We start from the raw sequence: 14,558 nt of genomic DNA, 5'->3' as shown, positions 1-14,558 counted from the left end.
CTGGCCCTGAGCAGGGGGGCGCTTGAGCGGGAGCTCCAGTCCTCGTGAGAAAGGCAGGAGGCGTCCAGATCCCTCCCCCGGCCTGCAGCCCCTTGCTGCGGTGGCTCGGCCTTCAGCGTGATGGAGGGGACCGCGTCACCAGGAAGGCTGTTTACCGGCCCTGCCGAGCACAAGGTCCCCACCGCCAGCTGATTTAGTTTCCCTGCCTCCCTGGGGTGCCTGACTCGTTCAACATTTCATTCCCTGGGTTCCCTGCTCTGTCCTTTTCACCTACAGGAAGCCAGCACTCACGTGCCTCCAGCAGCAGAGAAAACCTATCCGACACCAGAGCAGCAGGAGCCCCAGGCCGAGGGGCCTCCTCCCTCAGACAGGTCTGCTGGGGACGCTGGCACAGAGCCACGGGGCCCCATCTGCTTTTAGAACGAGTGACGATGCGCCCGCCGCTCAGACCATGTGGCTGCCACTGGTGAGCGGTGAGAAAACATAACCCAGGCATTCTTAAAAACCATACCGCGGATAGTCTGTATAAACGGGTGCTTGAAATTCATTTTTTCAGACATATCGGTTGGTGGGAAATTAATATTTTGTTAATTACACAACAGAATAATTGGTGATCTCGGCCACATAATTAAACCGCAGGCAATTTAAAAGTTTATAAAGGATTTTTATCAGTTTAACAAATGTAGCAGCCACGGATTATTACACCTCTCCTACGACAGCAGAGCCGGAGACTAAATCTACCCGACGACGCTCCACATTGATCCGTTCAGGATTTATCCCCGGCCTGCTTCCCGCAGGACGGAGATACGCTCTATAGAACAAACACTTACACGTATTAAAGGTGGAACTACGTCAAAAGGAAAACAGTCTGTAGAACCAACAGCAACACAAAAAACAACCGGAGGATGGCTTCTGACATGCAGAACCTCCGCCGGGCTTCCCGGTCGGGCTTCCGCAGTCACAGGCTCCTGGCCGGCTCGCTCGCTCGCTCGCTCTAGCGTCCATCCTGGCCTCCCACACACCGGTCGTTAGTTCGGAGACACTCAGATCCCTGTCACCGAATCGGCGTCCCCGGCTCGGCCACTGTGCAGGCGGTCGCCAGGGCGAGCCCCGGCTGAGTGGGGGACGTGGGGGACGGCCCAGGCCAGTGACTCAAAGTCTCAGACGTTTTACTTGGGACCGGGCGGAGCGCGCCTGGCTCCTAATTCCCCGGAGGCCGGCGCCGCTGCGGGAGCAGATGTGCAGATACGGCCGCGGCTACTCCGGGAAGCGGCGCTCACCTGAGCGGGGCGCTGCCACTCAGCCCCCACCCCCCCCAGCCCCGAGCGCTTCAGCCTCCGGGCGCCACGGCCCACCAGCCGGCGCGGACGACCATCCCCGAGGATTCCCGGAGCGGTGCCTTTTTGACATCAGTTCGTGGAGAAGCGTCTGCCAAGTGTCCTTCCGGCTGACAGAGGCGGTGAAGCTCCCTTGCCTCCGAAGTCACCTTCCCACACTCAGCTCCACCCTCCGGGGCCATCCTGAGCCTCGGCGCCCTGCTGTCCCCCCGCCGGAGGAACAGTGTCCTGTTCGGAGGACACCCACAGCCCCTCCTCCGGCGGGTCCCCCACCTCGCCGGCCCCCCAGCCTTCAGAACGGAAGCCGGCGCCTCTGACTGAGGGCCTCCCATCCCCCAACCTGCTGGGCCACAAGCGGCGTACCTGCCCCCACCAGACACTCCCTCGGATTGCCTGGGGACAGTGCCCGGGATGGGGGGGCTACATCAGCGAGGGTGTGAGTCCTGCCTGAGCGAGGGAACCATCAAGGCTCTGACTGGATCGCGGGTGGGGGGAGGGGGCACAGCCCCAGCCCAGCACCCACAGGGCACCCAGGGCAGGGCTCCTTCCACACGGGGAGCCTGAGCCCTTCAGTCTCCACCGGCCTGGGGCCTCTGCTGGAGAAAGGACCCGTCCTGGCTGCTGTCCGCAGCCTGCCCTCAGATTTGAGCCCCGTGGGCCCCCAGGAGGCGGGGCTGCAGCAGCCGCGCGGACGGAGCAGCCGGCCTCTCCTCCCCTGGGGGCCCTAGAGCCTCGAGGCGAGGGTGGTGCCTGCCAGTTTCAGGCACCTGGGTGGCTCTGCCCGCCCCGCCAGGCTCCGCTGCCCCCGAGGGCGGGCGAGGGCACCTGCTACAGGGAAAGCGGGGAGCCAGCCCAGCTGGGCCTCCGGCAGGAAAGAGGCGGGCCCCAGAGCACCGCGAAGGGGGCACGCGGGGAAGCCCCACGGCCCCCGCACCCCTCCCTGCTCTCAGGCCAGCCTGCGCTCTGGCACCGTGACCCCGGGTCACCTCACGTTCAAAAAGAAATCCCTCTGCACGTGTGGGAACGAGCTGACCACATCACCTCCTTCCCGACAACATAAAACCACCTTCTTTCGTTGCAAGAAGAGTATCTTTTTTCACAAAACTAACTTCTTACTCAGGGCACACACCCGAGCAGGGTCCTCCGTGGAATGCTGTACCCACAGAAGCCGGGCTGGGATCTCAGCGCCAGGTCAGGAACTTTCCTCACCCTCTTGAGGCCTTGCGGGAGAAAGGCAAGATCGCCCTCTGCCGGTCCCTGGGGGCCGCTGCGCAGTCACCCCCCTCCCGGGCCCCTCCCACACGAAGGGCGGCGGCCTGGAGGGCGTCTAGTGGCCCTGGAGGGGGCAAGGTCACTAGGTGCTGAGACCGGGGGTGTCGGCCACTGTCTGTCCTAGGTCTCGGTGGCTCTGGACTTGGCTGTTCCCAGCCCGGCAACGCCATTCTTCCCACCCTAGAGCTTCCTCCAGCAACAGCTGTGTCTCCCTGGAGCGCAGCCCCGCCCTCCTCCCTCCGGGGTCCTGGGGTTGCAGGTGAAGCTGGTGTCCGGCTCCCAGGCTGGAGCCCAGGTTCAGGGTCCCGGCACCCGGCGGAGAAGGACACTCTGGGGCCTGCCTTCTCGGTTCTGAGATAGCGGTGCTGTGCTCGCCCCACCGTGGTCTGGCTACGGCTGCCTCTCCCTGCTGGCCCGCGGCCAGTCTCTGAGGACACCCGCAGAGGACACGGCTCTCAAATCCCTCTCGGATGTTAAGTCCCAGGTCCTGGCCCAGACCCACCGGAGGGGGGCCCGGAAGTCACGGTCTTTAAGGCTCAGGGTTGCTGCATGATGCCTGCTGTCTCAGGGGCTGGCGGCCCTCACTCGGGCACCATCACCAAGTGCGGGCCTGTCCCTGCTGCCTGGGGACACGGCGCTCAAGAGCACCAGCTTCCCCCGCCCAAACCACACAGTATCTGTGAGGCGCCACGACCAGCCACACCCGGCCTCGACCACCCTCCCCAAATTAGGCACCAGCCGCACGTGCAGCCTGCCCTGTGGCCAGGGAGCTCCTCCGTGGGGCACTACCAGGGACACCGCCCTCTGCACAAGCCTGGAGCAAAAGTCCTGATTTTCTATTTGCCGCAGGCATCCTAACTCTGTGTGTTCTTGGCTACGACGCAGGCGACAGGATGAGACCCCGAAGCCTGGAAGGTTGTTACCAGCTCACGGGAGGCTCCGCTGGGGCGCTCGGGGAGGTTCAGGGGACAGCAGGGCTGGCCTAGGTCTCAGCTCAGCCCTTGGCCTCCTCCTCCTCTTCTTCCGGGGCCCTGGGACCTCCCTCCCGACCAGAACCTTCTGACTGTTCCCCGAGCTCGCCTGCCACGCCCTCCTGCCCCAGACCCCGTCCCAGCCCTCCAGCGGCCAGGGGGCCTCAGCTGCGCCCTCTGACCTTCCAAACCAAAGTTTCCATTTCGGGAACTGAGCACCCGATGAGGCGAGAACCAGAACATCTCTGAGCCCCAGTCATTCCCGCTCAGATAACCGAGCACAGGCCAAAGAGGAGATCTCCTTGTTGTCGCCTCTGCCCCAGCCCGCGGGCAGCACTCACCTCCCCCCTGCGCCCCTCCTCAGGTCCGATGTCCAGCTCCCCAGATCTCCTCAGGGCAGTTTCCAGTTCCGCCTTCAGGTTGATGGCGGCTTCCAAGTGCCTGCCACGAATCCCCGCGCGGGTGAACAGCTGCCGACAAGGAGGCACATCACTGGGGCAGGCCAGGGCGCCCTCCCCTTCCACCCCGGGGGTCAGCCGCTGCAGGTCAACCCTGACCCTGGCCTGCACCTGAGCACGTGTGCGCGGTGGAGACGGGCCTCACCTGTACCCAGGAGCGCACGGCCGGCAGGAACTTGTTTCGGATAAGCTTGAGCGCGTCCCGGGCAGACTGGATGACGGCGTGGTTGTCCTCGTCCTCGCGCACCCTCAGGCCGTCTGGATCAAAGCACACGGGGTCACCGGAGGAAGCAGGGCAGGTCACCCAGCACCACGGAGGGACCACCCGCACTTCTGTGCGTCGCCCAGGACCCCACGCCTGATGCCACAGAAAGACGTTCACTACTTTAAGATTTTGGCGGAAATCATTTCAGCCCGACCCCAACGCCCGGCCCGGTGTCCTCATAGACACACGCGCCCCAGCCCATGCGCCCTGCCCGTGGCGGCCCTGAAGCCCCTCCCCTGACAGCTCTCAGGACGGAGGCCCCAGCCTCAGCTCGGCCCCAGGGTCCTCCCTCCGTGTCCTGCCCCCTAGCCCTTCTGCGGCCGGGTACCCTCCTCGTGCTCCCCCAGGCCCGGCCAGACAGCAGGCAGCTCCTTGGGGCTGGTGGGGCTCAAGATGCCTGGGCGTGTGGGGTGTTCACACAGCTCCGTGCCCTGACTGCCCTTCCTCTGTAAACACCCCCGAGGGGCTCTCAACCCACCCAGCACTCCGCACAGGGGGCCAGGCCACAGCGGGTCCCGTGCAGCACACCTGTGTCGTCGCCAACGTGGCGAGAAGCCGCTCTGCAAACACGTTTCCTCCAGACCAGGGCGGACAGCCACCCTCTGATCCCGACGGGCCCGGGACCAGGCCCCACAGCCTCCCGCAGGGCTCCAGGCCACTTGTGGCAGCAGCCCCGCCCTTGCCGCCGCATCAGCCCCTCTCGAGGAGCACCCCGGGTGGAGCGTGGGACCCAGAGCCTCAAGTCACCCGGGACCCCAACCTTGGAGGACCGGCCCTGCCACGTCCCGAGAAGTCTGAGCTCTTGCCAGCACCCCTAGGGCCCACGGCCAGCCCAAGGGAGCCGGTGGTTACCTGAGGAGAGCTCCACGTCTAGCGTGTACTTGTGGGAGCCCAGTCCGTGGCGCCGCACAAACCCTTCCTCGTCACCGTCGCTGTCCTCATGCCGGTCCTCGTCATCCTCGTCGTCCTCGTCCTCCTCCCCTGAGTCCCCTGCGGTCCAGGGAGGGGGAGACGGAAGGCGGGCACAGGCGAGCAGGCTCTTGCTGCAACAGGGCTCCTCGTCCCCAGGCCTCACGGCACCAGCCAGGCAAGGGGCGCCCCCTTCAGACGCACCGAAGGCCACGGTGGGCAAGGCGGCTCCCGGGCTCTCGGCCAAGTCCAGCGGCACCAGCAGCCTGAAGCAGCTCTCCACCTCCGTGAGGCAGCACCGGATCTCCTCAGACGTTTCTGCAAAGATGCGGGAACTGCCTGTTGGGTCGCGATGACAAGCAGCAGCACCTCCCCTCAGGCAGAGCCCAGGGTCAGAGGGAGGGCCACCCGCCCCTCCTTCCTGCCCCAGACAGAGGCCAGCCCTGGGCGTACGGAGGCTCTGTCGTCTCTTAGAAACCACCCGACTGTGCGGCACCCCACCACCCGCCCCGTGACGTCCTCAGTAACACCCTCACGCCTGGACTTCTGGGAGGCTCACGGGCGCCCCGTGAGTACCAAGCGGGGTAGACCACCGTGGGCGGAACTTCCGGAAGAGAGCGGCCAGCTGAGAGCCGTGGGGACGCACACCCTTCCCAGCCCTCCAGCCGGACGGCACTCCAGCCAGCACCTGCCTTGGGGCCCAGAAGTGCCTCCAGCTGGGGCCTTCCTCTCGAGCTCCTCTCACCCTGGCTGCCCCTCGTGGAAAGGGCCAGCTGCACAGAAAAGGGTCAGGTTTCAGAAGTAGGGGTGCCAGCAAGAGCTGTCCCCTGCCCCACCTAAGGGACCTTTATGGGGAGCATCGTTCTCAGACAACACCACCAGGGGGCGCAGGAGAGGCGGGCCCACCCGGAGCTTCCTGGGGAGGGGCCGGGGGCTGCCGCCAAGGTCAGGCCGGCGGTCTACCCACCTGCAGCCCCACGGGGTGGGGAGAACTCACCCTCCATGTCCCTGACGGCCCGCTCACACCTCTCCCTGTAGATTCTGTCCAAGCGTTTCTGCTTCTCCTCCTCCCGCTTTCTTTCTGCCAGGGTCCGAGCGCTCACGTCCTCAAAATCCACCTGAGGAATTAGAGGTTAGGCTGGACTACACGAGACACGTGGAAAACACAGTAAGTCAGACAGAAGCCCAGAAGGAGGCGTGTCGGCACCGGCACACGACCCTCCGTGCCCCTGGGGCCCCGTGTCTCAGCACTTCAGCGCTCATCAGCAACGACTGGCCCCCGACGGGATCAGGGCCAGCAGCACTTCCGGCGAAGCACATGCCACGTGGGAAAGCAGCATGGCCCCCGGGGCCCCGGACGAGCAGCAGCACGTTCAGGCTGCAGGGGGACTGGCCAGCGGCGCTGGCCGAGGCGGGAGCTGCCGGGGAGGAGGGCGGGTTTCACGCAGCCAGGACCGCCAGAGCCCACAGCAGACCCAGGCGGGACTCAAGCTCGGGGCCACAGAACAGGGCCGCGTCCGAGAAGCCGACCCGTTTCCCTCGTTTCCGCTTCCTGTGGAAGTCAGGACCGGAGGCTCCGCTCCGTCCACACGTCCCCCTCTTAGAGCTGCCGTCCCCTCCCGGGAGCCCCTCCACCACGCTGGCCGGCAGGAGACGCCAGGCAGGCCGCCCCACCTGTTTGCTGTGTCTCAGGAAGTGGTAGCCCAAGGCGAGCTTCTTGTAGGCCGCGCCGTACTTCCCGTTCCATCCTTGGACAGCCCTGGCGGCCGCCTGCCTCAGCCTCTGGGCCGCCTCCCTGGGGGGCGGCAGGGGCTGCTCGTGGTCGGTGCCCAGCGTGAGCTCCAGAAACTCCTGGAAGTCGGAGACGACCAGCACCCGGAACTGATGAGACCGGGCGAAGAGCTGATCTATGACCTGGAAGGCGGAGAGGCGGACCTCGGCGTGCTCTCGGCTCAGCTGGGCCATGAGCAGGTGGTAGGCGCGGCGGAGCTGCTCCTCCGAAGACCTGGGGAGAGCAGCCGTGCTGGCCTGCCGGGCGCCCACTCCCCGGGGACGCTTCGCTAAGTGCTCTGCGTGGGGACACACCCTCTCCCGACCCCCCCCCCCCCCTCCGTCCACAGCAGGGCGGACGGATGCTGCCTCGGGCCTCTGCCTGTTTCTGCGGGCCCCACGAGCCAAGAACGGTTTTTACGCTACTTAACGGCTGAAACAAATCAAAAGAATAATACTTGATGACATGTGAAAATCACAAGATCCAGCGTCAGTGCCCATAAAGTTTTACTGGGACACGACCGCGGCCGCACCTTCACCTCATTCGCCGCTACCGCCCACAGCTGAGTGGTCACGGCAGAGACTTTATGGGCCGCAGAGCCTACCGTATTCACCACCTGGCCCGTTACACAAAGTCCGAGCTGACATCTCCAGGGGACACCACCGCCCCCAGCCTCCCCTGCAGGTGCAGCCACGTGACTGGAACAAAAGGGAAAGGTCACGGGGCTTCTGGGGCCCGCCCTCCTGTCGCTCTTCCCAGTTAGTTCCCCTGCAGAAAAACCCACTGCCGTTTTGGAGTTTTGTGGGACGTACAGCGAGACCTGAGCCGAAAATCCTGTCAACGTGCAAAGACTTCGCTACTTAAAGCCACTTCAACTTTCCCGTTTTGTAAATACAAGATAAGGACGATGGGCGAGTTTTGACTTAAGCTCTCAGCGGATCCCAACCGGCAGTCTTTAGAAAGCGTTCGTGCCGCACTCCCCCACCCTGGGGCCGCTGCCCCACAAAGTGACCGCCTGCCAGACCTGGACGCTGCAGGGTCCTGGGGACACAGCCTCCGGAGAGGTGATGGTGGGGGGCAGGGAAGGGCTGAGACGCGCGGGTGGCGGAAGGCCTGACCGACCCAGGGGAAGCCCCACGATCCCCCGGGTGTCACAGGCTGCAGGAGCCAGCAATCGATCGGCACGACATCCTGAGCCTAAAGACATACTTGCAAATTTTCTTCAGTTCCTTCATTTTCTCAGGACTCGGTTGGGGTTCTCCTGAAGTCGTGAGCTCTTCTACCAACTTTGAAAGTGTTTGATCCATGTCTAGAAATAGGTACGGGAGAGGCGAGAAATGACCCCCTAGCACTTCACGGTTCTCTAGGTCATTAAACGTTTACTGGGCTCCACCGGTTCCTGGGCATTCCGGGGGGGGGGGGGGGGGGGCTGCAAGGCTGGGCTCCCCACGCCCTTGCCTCTGGTACATGGCCTCGATACTGAAACGTAACAATTCGAGGTGATATTCCGGGCACGGCCAACGAGACCTCTTCGATGGTAAATTAGGAAAAGCGCAACAACAAAATACTAATTCTGGAGCTCTACAGTCACACAGATCAGAGCTCAGCGATGGATGCTCAGCAACACGTGTTAGCGACAGAACATAACCGTGCAAATAAAATTTAGATTAGCTTTTCCCAAACGTGACAGGCGTTTTTTCCCTTTCCAACTATTCACTCCCAAGCCACGAGGCAGCCTCTCGCTACAGACTTCGGTAACCCACTCAGGGGCCAGCCTAATGGCTAGGAGCAAGCCAGCAGAGGTGCACCTACCTAGCACTCCAATACTAAGCACCTAGCAGGTGTGCACAAAGAAGAGGGAAGGGTGGGGGTGAGGGGAGAATGCGGGCTGGGAGGAGGAAGGCCTGGGGAAGGCAGCCACTAAGCGTGGACAGAGACTGGGGGCAGCAAGGATGCCAGGCTTGCCCCAGGCTGTTTAATTCAGAGGGGGGAGGCCAGCAGGTGTACAGGGAGCCAGGAGGAGCTCTCGAAAAGTAACGTTTGTCAGGGACACTGACTCCACTCAATGCACACTTGGCAGGAGCAAGGAGTCGCTCACCTGAGCGCCCTCCCAGCACCTCCCACTGATCATGGATCCCTCCGGGGGGACTTTGCCAGTGTTTCTAAGCCCAGCGCACCACAGCCAAGGACAGAAGAGGGGGCATCCCAGAAGAGAGCAGTGTTCAGGGAGGAAGAGGGAATGTCCTGGAAGGAAAAGGGGGGGCGGGGGGGGAATGGAGTCCCAGGGAGGAGGAGGACCACGGGAAGGTGTTCCAGGGGAGGGGAAGAGGAGGAGGAAATGGTGTGCGGGGAGGAGGAAGGCATGGCATCCCCATCCCGACGAGGAAGAGGAGGGAAGGGTGTCCGTGGAGAAGGAAGGGGAAGAGGAGGGATTGGTGTGCGGGGAGGAGAAAAGGGCGACCCTGGGAGGGAGGAAGAGAAGAGGACGGTGTGCGGGGAGGAGGGAATGGTGTCCCCGGGAGGAGGAGGGAGGGGAGAGAAGGAGGAGATGGCATCACGAGGACGGGTTGGGAAGGGCGTCCCAGAGAAGAAGGAGAGAAAGAGGAAAGGACGGTGTCCCAGGGAGAAGGCGGGCGGGGCGGGGAGGCGGGGGAGGACGCAGACGGGGAGGCCGGAGGAGGTCCAGGGGAGGAGGGAGAGGGAAGGGCGTCCCAGGGAGGAAGAAGAGAAAGAGGAGAGGACGGTGTCCCGGGAAGAAAGCAGGGGGACGGGGAGTCCCGGGGTGGAAGGGCATGTCCCGGGGAGAAGGAGGGAAAACGCCCGGCGGGGCGTGGAGGTCTGTGGCGGGGGGGAAATGGGCCTGCCCTCCGAACCCCGGCTGGGCCGCAGCCCCTCGCCGGCATTGCGACGACCGCGACACGTACCGCGAAACCAGGCCGCTCGCCTCGCTCCTCCCCTTCCGGCGGAGAACCCGCCCCTGTCACGTGCCGCAGATCACCACAGTCATTGGCTCGCCCTGGCACAGGCGGCGCGGGGACGAAGGTCAGCGCCGCGACGACCGCACCTACAGCGCCAGCGGACCAGTCACCTTAGCCCGCCCCTTCCGGCGGAGGCCCAACCCGCCTCCTGTCACGTGCCCCCGAGCTCGGCAGCCAATGGCTCTCCCTGACCCTGGAGGCGCGAGCGCCAGGGAGGGGCCGAGGCCTGCGCGGTGACGCAGGCGCGCTCCCGGCAGGTCGGGACGGCTTAGGAGAGAGAGAAAAAGGAAGCGGGCGGGCGCAGCAAGTCCTTAAAGGGGCCGTGTGCCCGGCTGCCAGGGCGACGCGGAGCGGGCCCGAGGGGTGCGAGCTCGGTCTCCATGCCGCGGTAGCCTAGGGGTTTGCGATAACCAGTCCTTGCCATCGCGACGGGATGGCCCGGGTGGGAGCCGGTGCACGTTTCTCCCGGGGGCGCCGGAGACTACCCCCCCCCCGCCCCCGCTTCCCACGTGCTGCCCAGAGGGGTCGAGGGGCGGGGGGTCCCCCGGGGCCGGGGTCCGGCCGGGGCTTTTCCTGGTGCTGAGGTGGGGGGTCGGCGGCGTGGAAAGGGGCGGTCCCCGGAGGAGCGTGTGCAGCCGCGGGAGGGGCGGCACGACCCGGCCCCGGCAACCTGCCGGCGCACGGGTCCCTAGTCCCCCGCCCTGTGGTCGGACGCCGCGCAGGTGCCCGCACCCCTAGTGGAGGCGCTGGCCTGGGCCCCTGCCGGGCTCCGTCCTTCCCCAGGACACCCCTCGCCCCTGTCCCTGAGCAGTGCAGGCTGCGGCTGGCCTCGCGGGGGCCCCTCACTCAGTCTGGGGACACCTCGGGTTTGCGACTCGCTCCTCGCGCGGCCCGAGCCCGGAGCCGCCGGGCCTGTGCGCACCTGGGGTTCCGCGGGCTCCGCGGCTGTGGGCTCGGGGGCCAGCGGGCCGACCAGGGCCCTGGGGGTCTGCTCCTGACACGTTCCCGGCCCTGGTGAGCTGCTTCCTCCTCACCTGTGCGGCCTGCTGCACCCCAGGGTCCTCTAGGGGCCAGGCTGGTGGCCTCACTCGCCCCTGCTTAGAGCCTGCGCGCTGTGTGTCCCCCACCCCAGGGCTGAGGGGCCATCACCCCTTTTGGCTCCTGTCTCGCCCTTTCTTCAGGAAGGCCTGCCTCACCCCAGGTACTGGGCCCCCACCCCCGTGCTTTGGGCTCTTTGAGGGGGTCTCCACCGGTGCACAGCGAGCTGGTTGGATGTTTCTAGGCTCTCCGGTGCTTGCAGAACGGGAGGAAAGCACCAAAGACAGGGCCCACTGGAACAGGACCGTCTGGACCTGAAGGCCCACAGCAGTGGGGGTCTCAGTGGCAAAGGTGGGAACGGCTCAGATGTCCATCAGTAGACGGTAGGGTCTGTCCTTCACACCACAACGTGGATGAACCTTAAAAGCAGGGCACTGAAAGAAGCCAGACAAAAGGGCCAAATATTGTGATGCCACCTACGTAAAACGTCCAGAAAGGGCAGATGCGTGGAGACGGGGGCGCGTGACTGTTACAAAACACTGAGTTGTATGTTTTCAAACGGTGGCATTTATGGTACATGAATTCTCTCTCAAAAAAGCGGCCGTCGGAAGAGAAAAGGAAAGCGGAAAGCACGCCGGCCCTCCCGGGGCGCCTGACCCCGGCCCGCGGTCCACTCCGAGCAAGCCTCCCTCCGTGTCTGCTGTGGTTTGGTGTTCCTGCACCACTAGACTGTTCTCAGCGGCAGGAGAGCAGTTTCTCCTGTCCTAACTAACCAAAGCCTTGTGTGCATGCCGCCCCTCCCCCAGCCGTTCCGGGTTTGGGGCTCTCTTGCAGCAGGACTCCTGGAGACAGCTATCTGTGCTTTGCCCCGCGCCCCATCCTCTTCCTGCGACACCCGCGTCCACCCCAGTGCCCTGTGATGTTTGCACGGCCCGGTCCCGTCTCCTGCCCACCGCCCTCGTCTTAGCTGATGGGATGTCAGTCCTTCTGCTTCCGCGGCCCGGCAGCCGCCTCCTGTCCCCCCACTTCTGTCCTCACACCCCTCGAGTCCACTCACCTCGCCCAGCCAGGGTGGAGCTCAGTGCTGCCCCCAGCTGGCTGCTTTGCTCCAGGGGGCCGGCTTCTGGGGGGCCAGCCCCTCTGCCTGGAAGGCCGCTCCCAGCCGGGGCCCTCGCTGGCTGTGTAACAAGCCTCCTGCCGTTTCCTCAGGCAACTCTGCTTTAGCAGCACTCAAAGCACTGAGACTTCCTGTCACACGAGGTTTGTAATCTTAGTACCTTCTCTGCTCTGAAAACATGCTCCACGAGAACAGGCATCTTTGTTTTGTTTCACGATATCAGGCACCCAACAGGCGCCAGTATTGAAGGCCTAATACATAGAATTAGCTCAGGTGAATATGTTGAGGCCTGGAAGATATTGTAGAACCAACTGGGACTTTCAGAGACGAACCCCAGCAGAAGGAACGCGAGCCCACCCAAGGCCGTCACGATCAAAGTGTGGGAAGGCAGCGACGAACAGCAGTGGAAGAGAAGGGGCCTCGTACGAAGGTACAAACAGCAAGCAGCGGTTCTTGGCCAGAACACCACAGGCATAAAGAGAATGGCATGAAACCTAGAGTGAAAAGAAACACTGTCGCCCCAGAACTGCGTATGCCACGAAATACCCCTCCAAACGTGAACTAAGCTGAAATAGAGCACTTTCAGACAAAGAAAGGCCGAGTGAATTCCTCGTCCGCAGGTCGACTGAGGGAGCGTTGGTACAGTAAGCTCTTCAGATGAAAGGCAAACGCAGACGCCAACCTACACGTACAAAAGCTGGGGGGAGCACTGGGATCGGCAAATATGGGTAAATAGAAGATCTGTCTTGTTCTAAATTTCTTTTCTAAATCATTGGCTGCTCGTTGAAAGCGTAACAGTGTATCATAGGGTGCAGAATGTCCGTAGAGGGAAAATATGCCATAGTTGGGGCGGGCAAAGGACAGAGGAGGGAGAAAGGCAGTCAGTTTCTCAGATCCTTGTGTTTACATGAAGTTATACAGTATCTGAAGGCCCTTGTGGGAAGTTCAAGATGTACACTGAACTACAGAGGTGTAGCTAAAAAGTCAAAGATTAAAAGGAACAACGTGGGGGCACCTGGGTGGCTGGGTCAGTTGAGCGTCCGACTTCGGCTCAGGCCATGATCTCGCGGTCCGTGAGTTCGAGCCCCGCGTCGGGCTCTGTGCTGACAGCTCGGAGCCTGGAGCCTGCTTTGGATTCTGTGTCTCCCTCTGTCTCTGCCCCTCCCCCACTCAAGCTCTGTCTCACTCTCTCAAAAATAAACATTAAAACAATATTTTTTTTAAAAAAAGGAATAATGTTTAAATAGTCTAGAGGTGTCAAATAAAGACAAAAAAGGGAACAGAAAACAGACTGGACAAATAGAAAGGCCACAGATTTAAATCCAGCAATAATAATAATTACATTAAATGTCAATGGTCTAGACACCTCAATTGAAAGGCAGTGGTTGTCCAACTGAATTAAAAAAGACTCGAGTGTGGGGCGCCTGGGTGGCGCAGTCGGTTAAGCGTCCGACTTCAGCCAGGTCACGATCTCGCGGTCCGTGAGTTCGAGCCCCGCGTCAGGCTCTGGGCTGATGGCTCGGAGCCTGGAGCCTGTTTCCGATTCTGTGTCTCCCTCTCTCTCTCTGCCCCTCCCCCGTTCATGCTCTGTCTCTCTCTGTCCCAAAAATAAAAAAAAAAAAAAAAAAAAAAAAAAAAAAAAAAAAAAAAAAAAAAAGACTCGAGTGTATAATGTCTACAAGAAACTCACTTCAAATTTGACTTGGATTGGAGGCAAAAGAATCAAGAAAGATGTAACATACTAACACTAAGTAGATGAGGGCCAGAGTGGCTGGACCCTCATCAGACAAAGTGGACTTTATAAGAGATATTGGCAGCTAGGGTGCTTGCTCCTAATAACAAGTTACAAATAAATGAAGCAAAGGCTTGCAGACGTAAAGGGGATGTAGACAAATTCATCTGTAAGCTTTAAGAACCAGCAGGGAGGAGATCAGGAAGGGTAGGAGATACTAACCGCCCATCGTGGACTTGACCTGGTTTGCACTTGGCAGGACGCTCCACCCGATGGCAGACGATATTGTTTAGAAGTGCACACAGAACATTTATCAGGGCAGACATAAAACAAATCGCTACAAATTTAAGAGGGTCGAAACCATACACAGTAGATTTTCTAACAGAATTACATTAGAACTTAATAACAAAAAGATTTGGAAAGTCTCCAAGTATTTGAAAATTAGCTAACAGACTTGTGTAATCCATGGGTCAAAGGAAAAAAAAAATCACAATGAAATTATAAAATATTTTGAAATGCACGAAAATGAAAACAACATAAGAATGTACGGGAGGTTTATAGTAGAAATGAAAGGCCCAAAGCAGTTCTCTAATCTTCCCCTTAAGCCAGAAAAAGAGGGGCACCTGGGTGGCTCAGTTGGTTGAGCAGCTGGGTTTGGCTCAGGTCATGATCTCACGGTTCATGAGCTCGAGCCCCACATTGGGTTCTGT

General features: G+C 61.6%; 1 protein-coding gene across 3 annotated transcripts in view; it reads right to left on the bottom strand.

Moving 5' to 3' along the window:
• Window positions 1–10,071, bottom strand: part of UVSSA (UV stimulated scaffold protein A) — a 34,521-nt gene extending 24,450 nt beyond the window's left edge. The window contains exons 1-7 of one of the 3 annotated variants that reach the window (XM_081795457.1): window positions 9,908–10,071; window positions 8,193–8,292; window positions 6,887–7,217; window positions 6,210–6,330; window positions 5,156–5,530; window positions 4,184–4,296; window positions 3,922–4,050 (exon numbers count right to left, since the gene is read on the bottom strand). In XM_081795457.1, the coding sequence (XP_081651583.1) occupies window positions 3,922–4,050; window positions 4,184–4,296; window positions 5,156–5,530; window positions 6,210–6,330; window positions 6,887–7,217; window positions 8,193–8,290 (1,167 nt within the window). In that variant the 5' untranslated portion in view covers window positions 8,291–8,292; window positions 9,908–10,071. Of the gene's footprint in view, window positions 1–3,921; window positions 4,051–4,183; window positions 4,297–5,155; window positions 5,531–6,209; window positions 6,331–6,886; window positions 7,218–7,587; window positions 7,682–8,192; window positions 8,294–8,795; window positions 9,071–9,907 lie in introns of those variants that run through there. The other 2 variants (XM_081795458.1, XM_081795459.1) reach the window with 2 other exon arrangements.
• Between the last annotated feature and the right edge of the window lie 4,487 nt (window positions 10,072–14,558).

The sequence above is a fragment of the Panthera onca genome, chromosome B1 (assembly GCF_046562875.1).
Source record: "Panthera onca isolate mPanOnc1 chromosome B1, mPanOnc1 haplotype 2, whole genome shotgun sequence".
In the NCBI taxonomy this organism is placed as follows: domain Eukaryota; kingdom Metazoa; phylum Chordata; class Mammalia; order Carnivora; family Felidae; genus Panthera; species Panthera onca.
This window is presented reverse-complemented; position numbering and strand designations above follow the sequence as displayed.